This window comes from Dendropsophus ebraccatus, chromosome 4, assembly GCF_027789765.1.
Source record: "Dendropsophus ebraccatus isolate aDenEbr1 chromosome 4, aDenEbr1.pat, whole genome shotgun sequence".
Classification (NCBI taxonomy): Eukaryota; Metazoa; Chordata; class Amphibia; order Anura; family Hylidae; genus Dendropsophus; species Dendropsophus ebraccatus.
Window position 1 is genome coordinate 114,549,693 of NC_091457.1, and position 13,722 is coordinate 114,563,414.

Genomic DNA, 13,722 nt, shown 5'->3' on the forward strand with positions numbered 1-13,722 from the left:
ACCAGCTTCCGGCTTTGCAGTCATTGTTATGCAACAGACCAATATTGTCGATCTGTGGACTACAGGTATGACAAGTAGTCAGCTACTTAAAAAAAAAAAAAAAAAAAATCAATATCTCATACTTGCTTCACCCTGAGGAAGCCTTTAAGTTATCTCCCTCACTACGATGTTATGGTGCCGGTCCCCTTTAGAGCAGCAGTAAAATTTAATTGCTCTACAATAATCTAAAAAAAAAAAAAAAAAATAAGAAAAAAAAAACACTACAGGACATGGCAAACTTCAATCCAACAGTGATTTTTAAGACAAGTCCTAGCCCCTCTTAACAAAATGTATCGCTATTTGATGATGAAAATTAAAAAAAAAAAAAAAAAAAAAAAAAAAAAAAAAAAAGTTATGCAGGGTACTTGGCTTACATGCAGCCATAATGGCATACACTCCCTGCAACAATGTTGGATTAAAACTCCGCTCTGCAGCCTAACCCAATTCTGGCTGGGTTTTCAAGGACATCCACGTAACCTTAAGACCACTTTTGCAATGTACTTGGCTGTTAAAAATGGAAGCCACAACAGGAACCGGTCTGGTTTTACAGCCAGTAGAGCTGAGGATGGCTGATGTCTAGTCGCTGATATCGGCTATTGCTTGGTCCATATAGAAAATTAGTGTCAATATGGGATAACTGGTTCCAGTTGGATGCGCACTCAAAGCATACACATGTATGATGATGTCGTCAAGTGTAAACTGCAGCTAATTAACCCCAATACAGCGGATAACTAGAAAAGCAAGATGCAGTATAGTCTTGCTAGTAAAACCCCCGCACATTTGCATCCAGGGCTACCCGCCCCCACCCACTGCGCTTGCTCACACCCTTCCCATAAGTCTATTGGGAAAGTGAGAGGTCTCTGGAATAAGTCCACAGTCTGAGGTCACCACATTTTCTAGGTACAAAAAGAAAAAATAAAGTCCCTTCTTAAGACCCCCAAGCGAGGTATGTCACACTCTGGTGGGACAGCTCCTTCTATCCCACCGGGAATCCAAGCTTGTAGACTGGACGCACAAGCCCAGGCCAGCCCATTCACAACCGGGACTGCGACAGATCCTTCCCGTCTCGCTCCATGAGCGTCTCTGTATAGGGTTAGAGGCTCTCCTGACTTGTGCTGGTTGATTCTTGGTCCACTTTCCTAGACACTTTATTGTCCTTTTGGTCTAAAAGATTGTCCTGGGACAGCCAAGAATGGGACAAAATCTGCTCCAGGGTCGGTCTGTCAGAGGGTCTCTTGGACAAACACCACTCAATCAAATTCTGGCAGTCTGCAAAAGAACAACACACACATTTAATAATCAGCTTTGAAAAACAAAAGGGTATACTAGTGACTAGAGTGTACTAATCAAACAGCAGTTAAGGCTTTACTTGTAACTGGTCATCACTTTCATGCTGCCTGCACCACAAGTGACAGCCCCTGGCAGCTTCCGCCTGTCCCACCAGCCTTGACCGATATCCCAACAAGGACAGATCTATCAATCAAGGTTGGTGGTGATGCCACTGGGGACTTCCCCAATAACTTGTAGTTCAGGCAGCAAGAAAGTGCCCCATGCATGGCAAGCTATAGGTTTTTGATGGGTGGAGAAGATATACTGTAAAAATGAAAGCAGCTTAGGACTACTCTTACCTCTAGACACCCTGCAGCGATACTGGATCTTCCCCTTGAGAATTTCATCATCATGTTCAAATGGGATGTCACCACAGACCATATCATACAGCAAGATGCCAAGGGACCAAACCGTGGCAGATCGCCCATGGTACCTATGGAACCGGATCCACTCTGGCGGACTATAGACGCGCGTTCCTATAGAAGACACAATAAGGGATAATAGATTTACTCACAATGCAAAACTTACATTTGCAGACGATTTAGCCAAAAGTTTACATTTTCCCTATGTTTTTCAGATGGACTGACACTTACCATCAAAGTCAGTGTAAACAGCATCCCGCAGCAAGGCACCAGAGCCGAAATCTATCAGCTTCAGTTCAGCAGTCCTTAGGTCTACAAGAATGTTCTCATCTTTGATATCTCTGTGAACCACATCGCAGGAGTGACAGTGCCGCACGGCTTCAACCACCTGACGGAAGAAGTTAGCTGCAAGTTCTTCACCGAGGGCTCCTCGCTCTGTGATGAAGTCAAACAGATCCTGCACTGGCTCCGGTCGCTCCATGATTATTATAAAGCCATCCGGCCTCTCGTACCAATCCAGGAGTCGGATCACTCCCCGGCAGCTGGTGGACACTTTCTTCAGAAGGTAGATCTCCAAAGGAACCAAGGTTCCATTCTGTAACATGAAAGCAACCATGAATACACCTGTCCAGAGCTTGGCTTACACCCTACACATTATATAGCAATTTTTTTTTTGTGAACTTACCATGTGCTTCATTTCCCCAATCCTGTCCCTTGATACATGTTTGATTGCAACCTGTAAAGGCAAGAATAGCCATTAAACATACATCCAATGCTGATAAGCATTACAGAGTTATATGAGCTATTCATAAACTAGATTACCCTTAAATTTGTATGCATCTATTGTCCCCTGTTATCAGTATTGACTGTGTCCAGGGTATCCAAAAAACTATACTATGCTACCCACATGGTGTATACTACAATATAGCAGTATTAATCCAGCATGTAAAATGTCATTTGTACATTAAAAAAAAAAACAAACCCAAAACATAATAGTATAGAATACAACTTACAGGTAACTTATCAGCCAGCCTGACTCCAGAATAGACTGTGCCAAATCCCCCAGTGCCAATGACAGGGCCCACTTGGTAGCAATTCTCAAAAGGTTCTTTTACTGTGGAGATAAAGAAGGACGGACATTAGTGGAACATTCCCGAAATAATACACATAAGACATTCAGCATGAAATATACCTGCAAATATATCACGAGACTGGACAGAGATCATACTGAGCTGCTCCATCAGGGCGTGAGGTCTGCACAGACCCCCATCGCCTCCGATCATCACGGATGATGATCTCAGATCACGAGCCTCTTAGTCATCACTGAATGTAAATGTATACAGCAGGTGAGTCACCGGCCAATGTGTCCGCCTCATCCCCAGCAGCATCTCCTAGAAAGCAGCAGGATCTGGGAGACTCCCTGCGGATAAGGCAACCCCCCCCCCCCTCCCTACCTTCCCAAGCATAGCTCTGCGGGTATCCCGGGGAAACCCCTCCCTCAGGAGGAGACCACCCCACACCCACACGCGCTCTCACTCCATGCAGCAGCAGCTCATCTGCAAAGCGCCCCCACCCCTAGGCAGATCAATAGCTGCAGCCTCCCAATGCAGGTACCACATCTAATCTAGGCGCAGAGCAAGGCAGAGGCAGATAGCCATCACCTAGCCCACCGATCAATGATGGCCGCTCTGCTATCAGCATCGTACAGGGCTTCATCTAATCAATGACCACAAAACGCTAACCAGGCGGCATCCTAGAGCCACAGCAGTCCATGTGGGACCAATGCAGATTGACAGCTCTGGTAATGGAGTCCCTGAAGCCACACACATTGCAAAATACAAACATCTGATACTAGATAATATAATAAAAATACTAATAATAATCCTAATATAATCTATAAAATCATCATTATCATCTTCTCCTCTCAAATGTCACCTAATGATATCCCAGCAGAGGGCATCAGATAGTAGTGCTGGATGCAATAGATAACATAAAGCTACAACACAAAGTAACTAAATGCATGAGCCACATATACATGACTATAAAGACACATACAGATGTAGCAGAGCCGAGCCCCATGTGTAACACAGACACATACAGATGTAGCAGAGCCGAGCCCCATGTGTAACACAGACACATACAGATGTAGCAGAGCCGAGCCCCATGTGTAACACAGACACATACAGATGTAGCAGAGCCGAGCCCCATGTGTAACACAGACACATACAGATGTAGCAGAGCCGAGCCCCATGTGTAACACAGACACATACTGATGTAGCAGAGCCCCATGTGTAACACAGACACATACAGATGTCCATCCATGTGTAACCCCAACAGATATAGATGTAGCAGAGGCGAGGTGATCCATGCTGCTATAGCCTTATACAAGAGATGTGTGTGCTATCAGCCCACCAGGTAGAGGTAGCAGCGCTGAGCTTGTCATGTGGCTCCATCCATGCTGCTCTCACCATGTGTGAGCTGTGACTTACATAGGACTGCAGGTAAAGCTGCACGAAAACTATCAGAGCACAACCACTCAGCGCAGAGTACACAGCATTGCACGGTGATCTCCGTATACCTGGTGTGATGTTACCCTGCTCCTCCGCCACAGAGGCCGGGGACGTAGGAGTATGGACAGCGCCCGCCGCCGGGGTATTCCTATAGTAACACTGCAGAGGAGCCATATGATGGCGATCCATGAAGGGTCCCTGTGTAGCCAGCAGCATGATGATCCCCGTACACCGCCGTACCCACACACCACGCTTCCAGCCGGCCGGTAGAACAACGAGCTCCACGTGTGGGCTGTGCGCTTACAATATTGTATATTATTCCCAGGGTATAAGAACAGACCAATCAACGCCCCGGGAGGTTACAGCGCGGACCAATCAGCGTTTAGGGATTGTCCAAGGGCGGAGCGGGAGCGACCAATCAGGGCGCGTCCCGGGAGTCCTATTCCCGCGTTTGAGCTGGGCTGGGTAGCCAATCAGAACGCAGTAAGGACAAAGCTTTTGAATGCAAACGAGGAGAATGGGGCGTGGCTTGCGAGTGACTACAAATATACGGGGATTGGCTCCTCCCCTCCCGCTAATCCGGGAGCCGCCAGGTTTTTTTTTTCATAACAATGTAAAGTAGTTTGTATTGCGGCACATGGGACTGGGGAGAGGCGGAATTTTCCAGCACAATAGTCATGTAAAGTGCGGGCTGCTATTATGCAAGAGAAGTTTATCTCGGTTTACTAAACAATGGCTGGTAACGGGGATGGCTGCGGGGCACCTTTGTCTCCTTTCATGAAAACTTCTCCCTCCCCCTCCCCGCATTCCTATAGGATGAGAGTGTGGCCTGGTTATGGCGCCAAATCTGAGATCACATGAGGTAGCTCACCCCACACAGGGTGAGAGGCAGCAGGGGGTCTGCATTGTGCAAGGCTGGGTGGTCTGCTGCATCTACAAAGGACACAGAAACCTAGCACAGACTTGTGAGCTGCCATTGCACACTCTCCAAACATTTGTCTCCTGCAGCTGCTGGATAACTACAACTCCCAGCATGCCCCAATAGCTAAAGTGCAAGAAAGTAATCTGTACCTGCAACCACAAGTCCCAGAATAGGCTGACAGCTGCATGCTGGGAGATGTAGTCCTGCCACTTGCACATAGTGTCCCTGCCTGCAGGGGAATAGTATTTCAAAGGCGCTCTAAGATGGATTGCAGCCATGACAGGTCCCTATAGGTTACTGATTTATCACCTAAAGTGGCTCCCTGACACTTGTCCCATCACTCAAAGGGACTGAAGCTACTAAATCCATTATGTCTCCAGTTGTTGCAAAACTACAACTCCCAGCAGGCTAGAAACTTTTTGTAAACTTTTTGTTGTTGTCGTTATCAATAATAAATCCAGCTGTGTTGTAATAGATCAATGTGATCCTTCTATTAATATATAGGTCGCTGGTAGGATTTCCCCTTCGGAAGTCTACGTTCCATGCCGTATCTAATTTTAGAAGGAATTCACGACTCCAGCGTCACCGAAACCCTCTCGGTGCACACCTAGTATAGAAGACGCCAATTAGAAGGTATGTAAATGTGCTAATGATCCTTGTGTGAGCTGCTGCCGTGCTATGTGGCCCCGCCACATAATAAGGATTCTTTTTATAGCTCGGTGTGATTTCACCAGCAGCCATCAGGGGTCAGTCATGAGCTCACTGTTGACATTTTCCTTGCCAGATATGTCAGTGAAATTCTGTTAACCTCGCTGATGCCCTGTAATACCGCCCAAACCCTTCTGCGCACTTAAAATACCGGTTAGATCTTTCACCTATATTCCCCTGGAATGCCAGGCATTTCCACCCTAGCAGCAAAGTATCTATTTCAAAGCCATTCCCTGTAATTTACCGTCAATATCATGCATTTAGAAGCCATTTTTTTTTTATACAACGTCCTTCTATAAACCGGTGTTAATGTCACCGGGTGTCACCATGCTGTAAAAGATAAAAACAGCGCCGAGCCAACCAAAGCGCTGAATAGTCTATCGGCAGGGGTGGCGGCTTCTATCCTGAGCAGATAGGGCGTTTGTTTACATTGGGTTTCCATCTCCTAATACTCTTATGTAATCTTGCATCTTCAAAGATAGGGTCTGGTGTAAATAGCGAACCCCAGTGGGGAATGTGCAGGTTCAGTCATCTGCCATGTTTATTATAAATGGGCGAGTGCCGACAGAGACACAAATGGAAAAATAAATAATCTGTAATCTTTAAAAAAGGAAGGAGGTTTTAAAAATAATCAACTATTAATGGGTTAACGCACGTAGCCTGCTATAAATAGATTTCTACAGGTCTACCCCTTGCGCTGTGTAAAAGGCAGGAGCTCGGCATCCATTAACCTGGTTAATACCGGTGTTATATCATGACATTCAGTATTGTAGCACCCTCCTGCAGCTTTGATTGTAAGCTCCTGAGTTTAATAGATGCATAGATGAGTATTGGGATAACACCAGCTGCAAACACGACACGTCATCCATCTTATCTGCGTGCTGTGTTACACCAAGCGCAGGGACCCCCAGCCCCCCATGTCATCTATGTGTTTATATATCATATGAGGTGTTTAGGAGTAGCACTAGACCGGTAGACATTATAGAATACGACAGGGTTATAATATCATATCGCACAGATGGCGTGGTTCCCTTTGCACACATAGGCTTCCCCGGTGGTTACCTAACATCCCCCCTCTCTCTGTACACATCTCATAGATGTTCCACCGCTACTGCTGTGGCAGATCACATGATATTCCAGTATAATATTGAGTTTGGAGCTGTCATAATCTCTTCTCTACAATTATCCCCTCAGTGCATATGATGCAGAAACCTTGTGTTATGAATCACACTCGTGCATTAATATTTATAGCCTATGAAGACATCATGTGCTCCGTCAGCCTTCACATTCACAATATTACACGGATACATTTGTAAATATTATAAAAAATAAAAATAAAAAAACTTACATTTTCAATTACAATTACATTTGCAACATACTATTTTCTAGGTACCGGCCACCGATACAACGTAGCAAAATGAGACTCACCAGCTGGAAGATCATCTTTGGGGAATACAGAATTCAGGAGGTAATTGTGGATTTTCTGATGGTAGATGACTTGTACCGATGACATGGTGGCAGTATCAGCAGGACGCGATCTGGTTGAAGGTTGACTGTCTTGCTGTAGTATCTTTTCCAGTCTCTCCGCCTTCCCTGCTGACACTTGGAAGTCCAGTTGCTAGTCTAGTCCAAGAATGATCAGTCCTCTAAGATAGCAGCGTTCACATTGACTGAGGCTCAAGGACTCTGCAACATGACACTGCTGACAGCGAGGTAGGGGGAGGGTCTGGGGGAGGGTAAAGTTACACGCCTACCCACCCATCAGTGACTAAGTATGGAGCTTCATGCTTCCATACAACTACAGCATTCTTTTTATTTCAAACCTCTTATTGTTCCAGCTGCTGGGGCGCCTGTGTGCTTACCTCTACGCCAGTGCGTGTTTTTTTTTTTTTTTCCTCTCTTCGCCTGTGAACATTACAACAGTTCCTATTACACTGGGTCTTTTACTTGATCAGCTGAAGCTAGCCATAGACCTTACACAAATCTTTCTTTACATGTTGGGATTTTATGACCAGTCAAAACTTTTAAAGTTGACAAACAGCTGTTTATGGGTGGCATTTATTTTAACACAGTATTCACACAGTGCATTTTTTATTGCAATAAATGCATAACAGGGGCAATTTCGATGACTACGTGAATATATGTGGTTTTACTGCAAATTTCTTCCATTTTGCTGCTAGCAGTAGTTCCAATGCACATGGTAAAAACCACAGCAGAGCTGCACGGTCTGAGTATCTCTTTGGGCCCTGATCACGCATGTTAGTTTTGACATTTGACATGCATTCAGTGCAAAGAAAAATCCCTGTCAGATCTGACAGTTGCTTCCCATGCATGTGTATGAAGTTTTTGTAACCCCAGTAACATGCAATTAAAAATGTCTTACTGAAAAGTGTCCACCCTAAACTCACTTCTGCAGATTCTGCATAAAAAAAAGGATTTGCCGCACTGATTGACTAACTGCATGTTAAAGCTCGCTTGAGTGTCATGTAATCTGAATGGAGGGTTCTTACAATCTAGTGCAATTTCATTAAAGTGATAACTTCACTTTTGGTATGGAACCTTACTGTGTCAGTATAACATCATAGCTCCTTTTTATTGAGATATCATATTTTGCAATGCTGGTGGGTGGTGCAACTAAAATACAGATGGTGACCCATCCCCTCCCTAGAGAGTGCATTCACAATTACTGGATCTACAACTGGGGGAGATGTGATTTAATCCTATTCTTGCCTCTTGTTCTAGTATTGGGACCCAACCCCCCACGTCACTAGACAAGGAATGAACTGACAGCCGGAGGTGACCCTGCTTTGATTTAGGTTCATTCATTAGCAGTAATTACTTAGGTTTGATAGGACCCATCACTGCAGCACCATATATTGGTATCTCACATGGCAATAATTAACAATTAAGGATGGTGACCGTTACCATTTTTACTGCACTAGAAGCTCCCATGTATGGCAAACTATCCAACAAAAAAATTATAAAAATTTTAAACATTTTTTAGCACACAATAAAGGCATTTGCACACGACGGCAGAGAACTTCAAGCGGATTCCGCTGCTGCTTGAAGTTCCACCCCATCCCATAGGATCCGTTCTACACTTGTCTACATCCGTTCTGACATGTCAATTCTTTGAGCAGATGGTGGAACCTGCCTGCGAATATAATGGAGCCTATGGGACGGGGGGAACTTCAAGCAGGGTGGCGTACGGTGGAATCCGCTTGAAATTTTTGCCTCTTTTTTTGTAGTGAGCACATGCCCTAAAAGCTTCACAGACAAAGACTGATTTTTAAGAAGGATCCTCCGTAAAAGTCAGATCTTTTAGCTGCGTCCCCACATTGAGGTCACCCCCATGCAGCTAAAGCCACACCCCATACTGTTCCCAATTGCTGAGCTGTATTGCAGTTTAGCCTTGGCAATATCACGTGGCTATTGGTGACGAAATGGTGGTGGTGGTGTGGGGGGGTTTGGCTGGCTGCTGTGACTGCAATGTGTGAACATGGCCTATTCATGTAATGCAGCAATTTGCATTAAAATGCAGTATCCATGCCTCATTGGGGGACATTCCAGTTGGAAGCAGTGCACGTATTAATGCCAATACTAAACACGTTGCCTTCTGGAGCCGGAATGCACGTGCACCCCAGGCAGTTATAATAGGTCGGCTCGGTTATAATCTAGTATATGTGCTCAGGAATGTAGCCGATACGTGTCTTCACACACTCTACAGGCCAGATGCCATTGCTGCCCTTCATAGTTCTTATGCAGATCTGTAGTGTTTGTCATAAAAAAGAGGAAATGTAAGAATGCTACAGAGCAACAGTCATAACAACGTGAAAGTCCCATATACATAAACATAAAGGACTATACAAACTCTCTGACTTTAAAGGGGTTTCCCTTAAAAAGGCTGTAACCTTGTTATAATGTCACTTGGTTTTTACTCGGTTTTTACTTGGTTGGGTCTTTGGAGCTTTCCTTCATGTTAGAAGGATCGCTGTTCAGACTACCTCCATGTAACCTGTGAGCCATAAGTCTCTATTGCAACACCGTAGTAGAAATGAAGAACAGTGCCTACTTAATGGACGTTCTGGCTCTTCCAGGGTGGGAACTGACTAGAGTAATGGCAGGTATCTGCACTGATGTGCTCTTCCCATTTAGGTAGCAATGCCGATATCGGCTATATAACAATATTATTCTCAAATATAGTTTTTGATGTGAATTTCCTGTTATTTTTAGTTATTAGTTTCTTGCTGCTTCCAGGTTAATCTGCTTCTTTGTTTCAGATATGTTGCTGCACATGACTTTGTTTGTTTGTGTTGCTCTGGGTGTGATGTATCTTTGCAATGCTCTGTGTATTGGTACATTTTGTATCCAGGCGGCAGCTTTGTGTTATATCTCAAGGCAACAAAACAACATAACTCTGATGATGCAGAGACGCTACTTGCATGAGGAAGCAATAAATGTGAAGTAATTAGTTGTAAGTGACCCCCTGTATGGAGGGAGAATTATTATTACACCCAGGACTTGTTCTCAGATCATATATTCTGCTGTATTGGGACGCATGCCTAGTGCCATTGCAGTGTGTACTACCCGCTGTGGACATAAAATGTGTCTACCAAGAGATCTTTCTGTTAGCAGTTACAGTGTGCACATATTTGTTAATTCTATGGAGTTTTAGAGTAAATGAGCAGTGACCGGACATTTCTGGTGCTGCTCATCTCTGTGGGGAGGTTTGTGTTACCTGAATCCAAAATGACATCCAGTGATGTTGGGCTCGATTATAAGTCTTTGAAGCCTGCCTCCTCCAATTAGTTAGACTGAACTGCGAGCAGGAGAGTGAAGTGGGTTGATGTGCGCTTCCCCTGGCTATAACTAGAGATTGGTGGGGGTCTCGGCACTGACACGTAAAGCTTGCATGTCAGCACTCGCTCTTATTGCTGGGCTTTTGAAGCCCAGGAGAACATCACGTGGGCTTATCTCCCAATTTACATAAAACCTCTAAAGCTTATACTGTATCTCAGTGCTGGAGGGACAGATTGAAATAAGAGTTATATCTCCTAGTTCAGGGTAAGAAGCCCTCTATTACAGTTACAAACGGGCATCAAAATCCCAAAAGCAAATAACTGTGTCAGATATTTTGTAAATTCGCACAGGTAAGCTATCACAAATAAAAGTGCACGTGTTTGCCAAACCTTGACACCTTAGACTAGGCTACATTCAGTACATTTCTAGGGCCCTGAGAATCAGCGCTATTAAACAAATAACTATACAAAAAAGGAAACTAATAAGTTAGCATATGTAACAAGTTGGTGAGAAGCTCTTTATACACTGCCTTTTACTTTAGTCAGCCAAAAGGAGCTGACAGGTCCGGCTTCAAACTTTGAGCAAAGGGGCGTTCACACGAACAGGATCCGCAGCAGATTTGATGATGCAGATATCAATGTAACTAAATGACAGCACAGCATCAAATCTGCTGCGAATCCTGTACGTGTGAACGCACCCATAATCAGAATTTTCTTTCAGGCTGGATATAGACCTCTTAACCATTTCCCTTTAACCACATGCTCTCCCTTGGTTGTACTTAAAGGGAAACTAACAGCAGGTGGGGATACCTACCCGGTTGATAAGTTGTACGCTCAGCCAATCGGTGACTAGTGGCGGTCCGCCCTAGTAACTAACTGGCTATACGGGCAGTCCATCAGCCAGGTTGTGATGTTCGAGCAGCAAGAGATCCCAGAGTGGCAAGCCAGCACTAGAGGCATGGGGGAGCTGAGTAATGATTGTTTATTATGTACTCCCCCCCCCCCCCCCCCCCTTTTTTTTTCCCTTCTGGCTGTCAAATCTTTCATATGGTTAGACTTCTACTTTAAATTGAAGATACATGCAAAACAAAAAAAGCAGAAAATGCTATGAGTGTTATAAGATGCATGCCTTGGAATCACCTGGAAGTTTAACCTCTGTCTTACAAGGGGTTAATTGACTCATTATAACTATTTATATACAGTGAGATGCTGCAATGTTTTATCCTGTAATTCTTCTAATAAACTGTACTGGACACAGTCACTGCAGCCACTGTGTAAACAGCTTATTCTAATGACCGCACCAACCTCACTACATGAGTGATATGACCGCAAGAGGTCAGTGGGGACAATTAGGACAGGGCTGGTTCAGTCTCCATGGTAAGTTCACCACTTCTTCCTCTGCTAACAATCACTCTATCTGTTCATGGCTCTAGGTTCTTGTAGAGGATGTGAAGCTGAGAGGTCTCCAGGCTGCACACATTGATTTAAAAGGAGAATCTGCTCCTGGGGAGCAGCTGTAGTCATATGGTATGCTAACATCTAATGTATATGCTTATTGATATAGGCTACCTGTATGTTCGCACAGAAAGCAATTTATACATGTCAGAAAGATCTATGACTGTGCTTAAAGCCAGCGCTGAGATTTCTATTTAATCATGATGAACTCTGCTTTCCTCTCTACTGCCTATTCTGTGCTATAGAATTGAGGGCAACTGCATTAAAACCAGGGATTGGTGCGAAACGCATAATGGTCCCCCTCTCTCATGGCGCAGATATTCCAATTCTACTGCCAGTTCTATAGAACAAAAACCCATTCCCTACTAACCGAACTGGAGCGTCCCAACAAGCTGCTGTTTTATCTAAAAAGGCCCTATATCTTGCACTCACCACCCCCACAATGATCGGCAGGTGCTTGCTGATCCTAATCCTCCCCACCCCCAGCCATCTTCATGGCCAGAGGTGACAAAGGTCAAAACATACCTCCCTGGAGCACTGGTTTTAGAATTAGTGGTTTTGGGGACATGCTCACTTTATATACCAGGTTTTATTGTGATCTGCATTTTTTCCAGGAGCATCTGTTTTATGCATCACCTGTTAAGGCTGGTTTCACATGAGTATGACATACTCATTTTTGCATCCAGTCAGTCCTGGCCTGTTTCCAATGACCCAAACTGAGGTAATCAAAGGCTAGGTTCACACTGCGTTTTCAGCATCCGTTTAATGGATCCGTTTTTTTTAACGTCCAGAAAAATAGGGTCAGCAACGTTTTTTTGTCCGTTTTGGTCCGTCAAAAAAAAAACGGATCCGTTTTTTTTTATAATGGAAGTCAATGGAAAAACGTATGCACACAAATGAATCCGTTTTTTGCAATCCGTTTTTTATGCGTTTTTTTCAAAAAACGGATGCGTTAAACGGATGCTGAAAACGCAGTGTGAACCTAGCCAAAGATTGTGATTAAGCCTTCCATTCAGACCTGTAGTTGGAGCTGGGACTAGCAGTCATAATACACACATGTGAAACAGGATGGGGTGCTTAAACTCTATCATGCCCAATCCTTTTCTCTCCTAACATAATCTGGGGAAAGTTGGCAGGCCTGATTCAGCTGCCACTAATCTGATGTGTATGGCCAGCCTAAGACTGGTTGTTTAGATGATTGTAGTATATAACTAGTGACTATGTGAAAGTCTCACATAGTGTCTGTTATTCCTCTTTTAGGTGGACATGTACTGAATGACACCGATCGATTGAGGTGGCAGGCCCATAAGTTCTGTTAAGGAGGTGGAAAGTGATTCACAGTAACTTGCAGAACTCAAGACTTAACCAACTTTTAGACAACAAATTCAGACTAGAACAGTAAGAGGAGAGACATTGTTGTTTAGCGCTTCAAACACAACTCTGTAGGTTTGCTGTTCATTTAACTCCATGTCAATCACACCTAGGCCAGCTCCCTCTATCCACCCCCTTATGGACTTAGGCCAATCCCTGGCAACTCAGTCTCTTGTATCTGGGCACGCCTCAAGTAGGACAGTCCTTTATAAAGTTCCTATAACACA

The 13,722-nt window shown here is 44.3% G+C and overlaps 1 protein-coding gene and 1 long non-coding RNA gene across 4 annotated transcripts in view; one reads left to right on the forward strand and one right to left on the reverse strand.

Annotated features, from left to right (window-relative positions):
• Nucleotides 1-351: 351 nt before the first annotated feature.
• On the reverse strand, nucleotides 352-7,547 carry LOC138788680 (serine/threonine-protein kinase pim-3-like). 2 transcript variants are annotated; one of them, XM_069966785.1, is made up of 6 exons: nucleotides 7,299-7,547; nucleotides 2,744-2,844; nucleotides 2,416-2,466; nucleotides 1,962-2,325; nucleotides 1,668-1,844; nucleotides 352-1,308 (listed from the first exon to the last, which is right to left on the reverse strand). In XM_069966785.1, the coding sequence occupies exons 1-6, from the start codon at nucleotides 7,381-7,383 to the stop codon at nucleotides 1,133-1,135; spliced, it is 954 nt and encodes a 317-aa protein (XP_069822886.1). In that variant the 5' UTR covers nucleotides 7,384-7,547; the 3' UTR covers nucleotides 352-1,132. The 2 variants fall into 2 exon arrangements, with proteins under 2 accessions (XP_069822886.1, XP_069822885.1); XM_069966784.1 differs by lacking the exon at nucleotides 7,299-7,547 and adding an exon at nucleotides 4,309-4,707.
• A 4,569-nt stretch (nucleotides 7,548-12,116) lies between these two features.
• Nucleotides 12,117-13,722, forward strand: part of LOC138789891 (uncharacterized) — a 34,408-nt gene continuing 32,802 nt past the window's right edge. For both annotated transcript variants that reach the window (XR_011362810.1, XR_011362809.1), the window contains exon 1: nucleotides 12,117-12,196. This is a non-coding gene — a long non-coding RNA (uncharacterized lncRNA). The remainder of the gene's footprint in view (nucleotides 12,197-13,722) is intronic.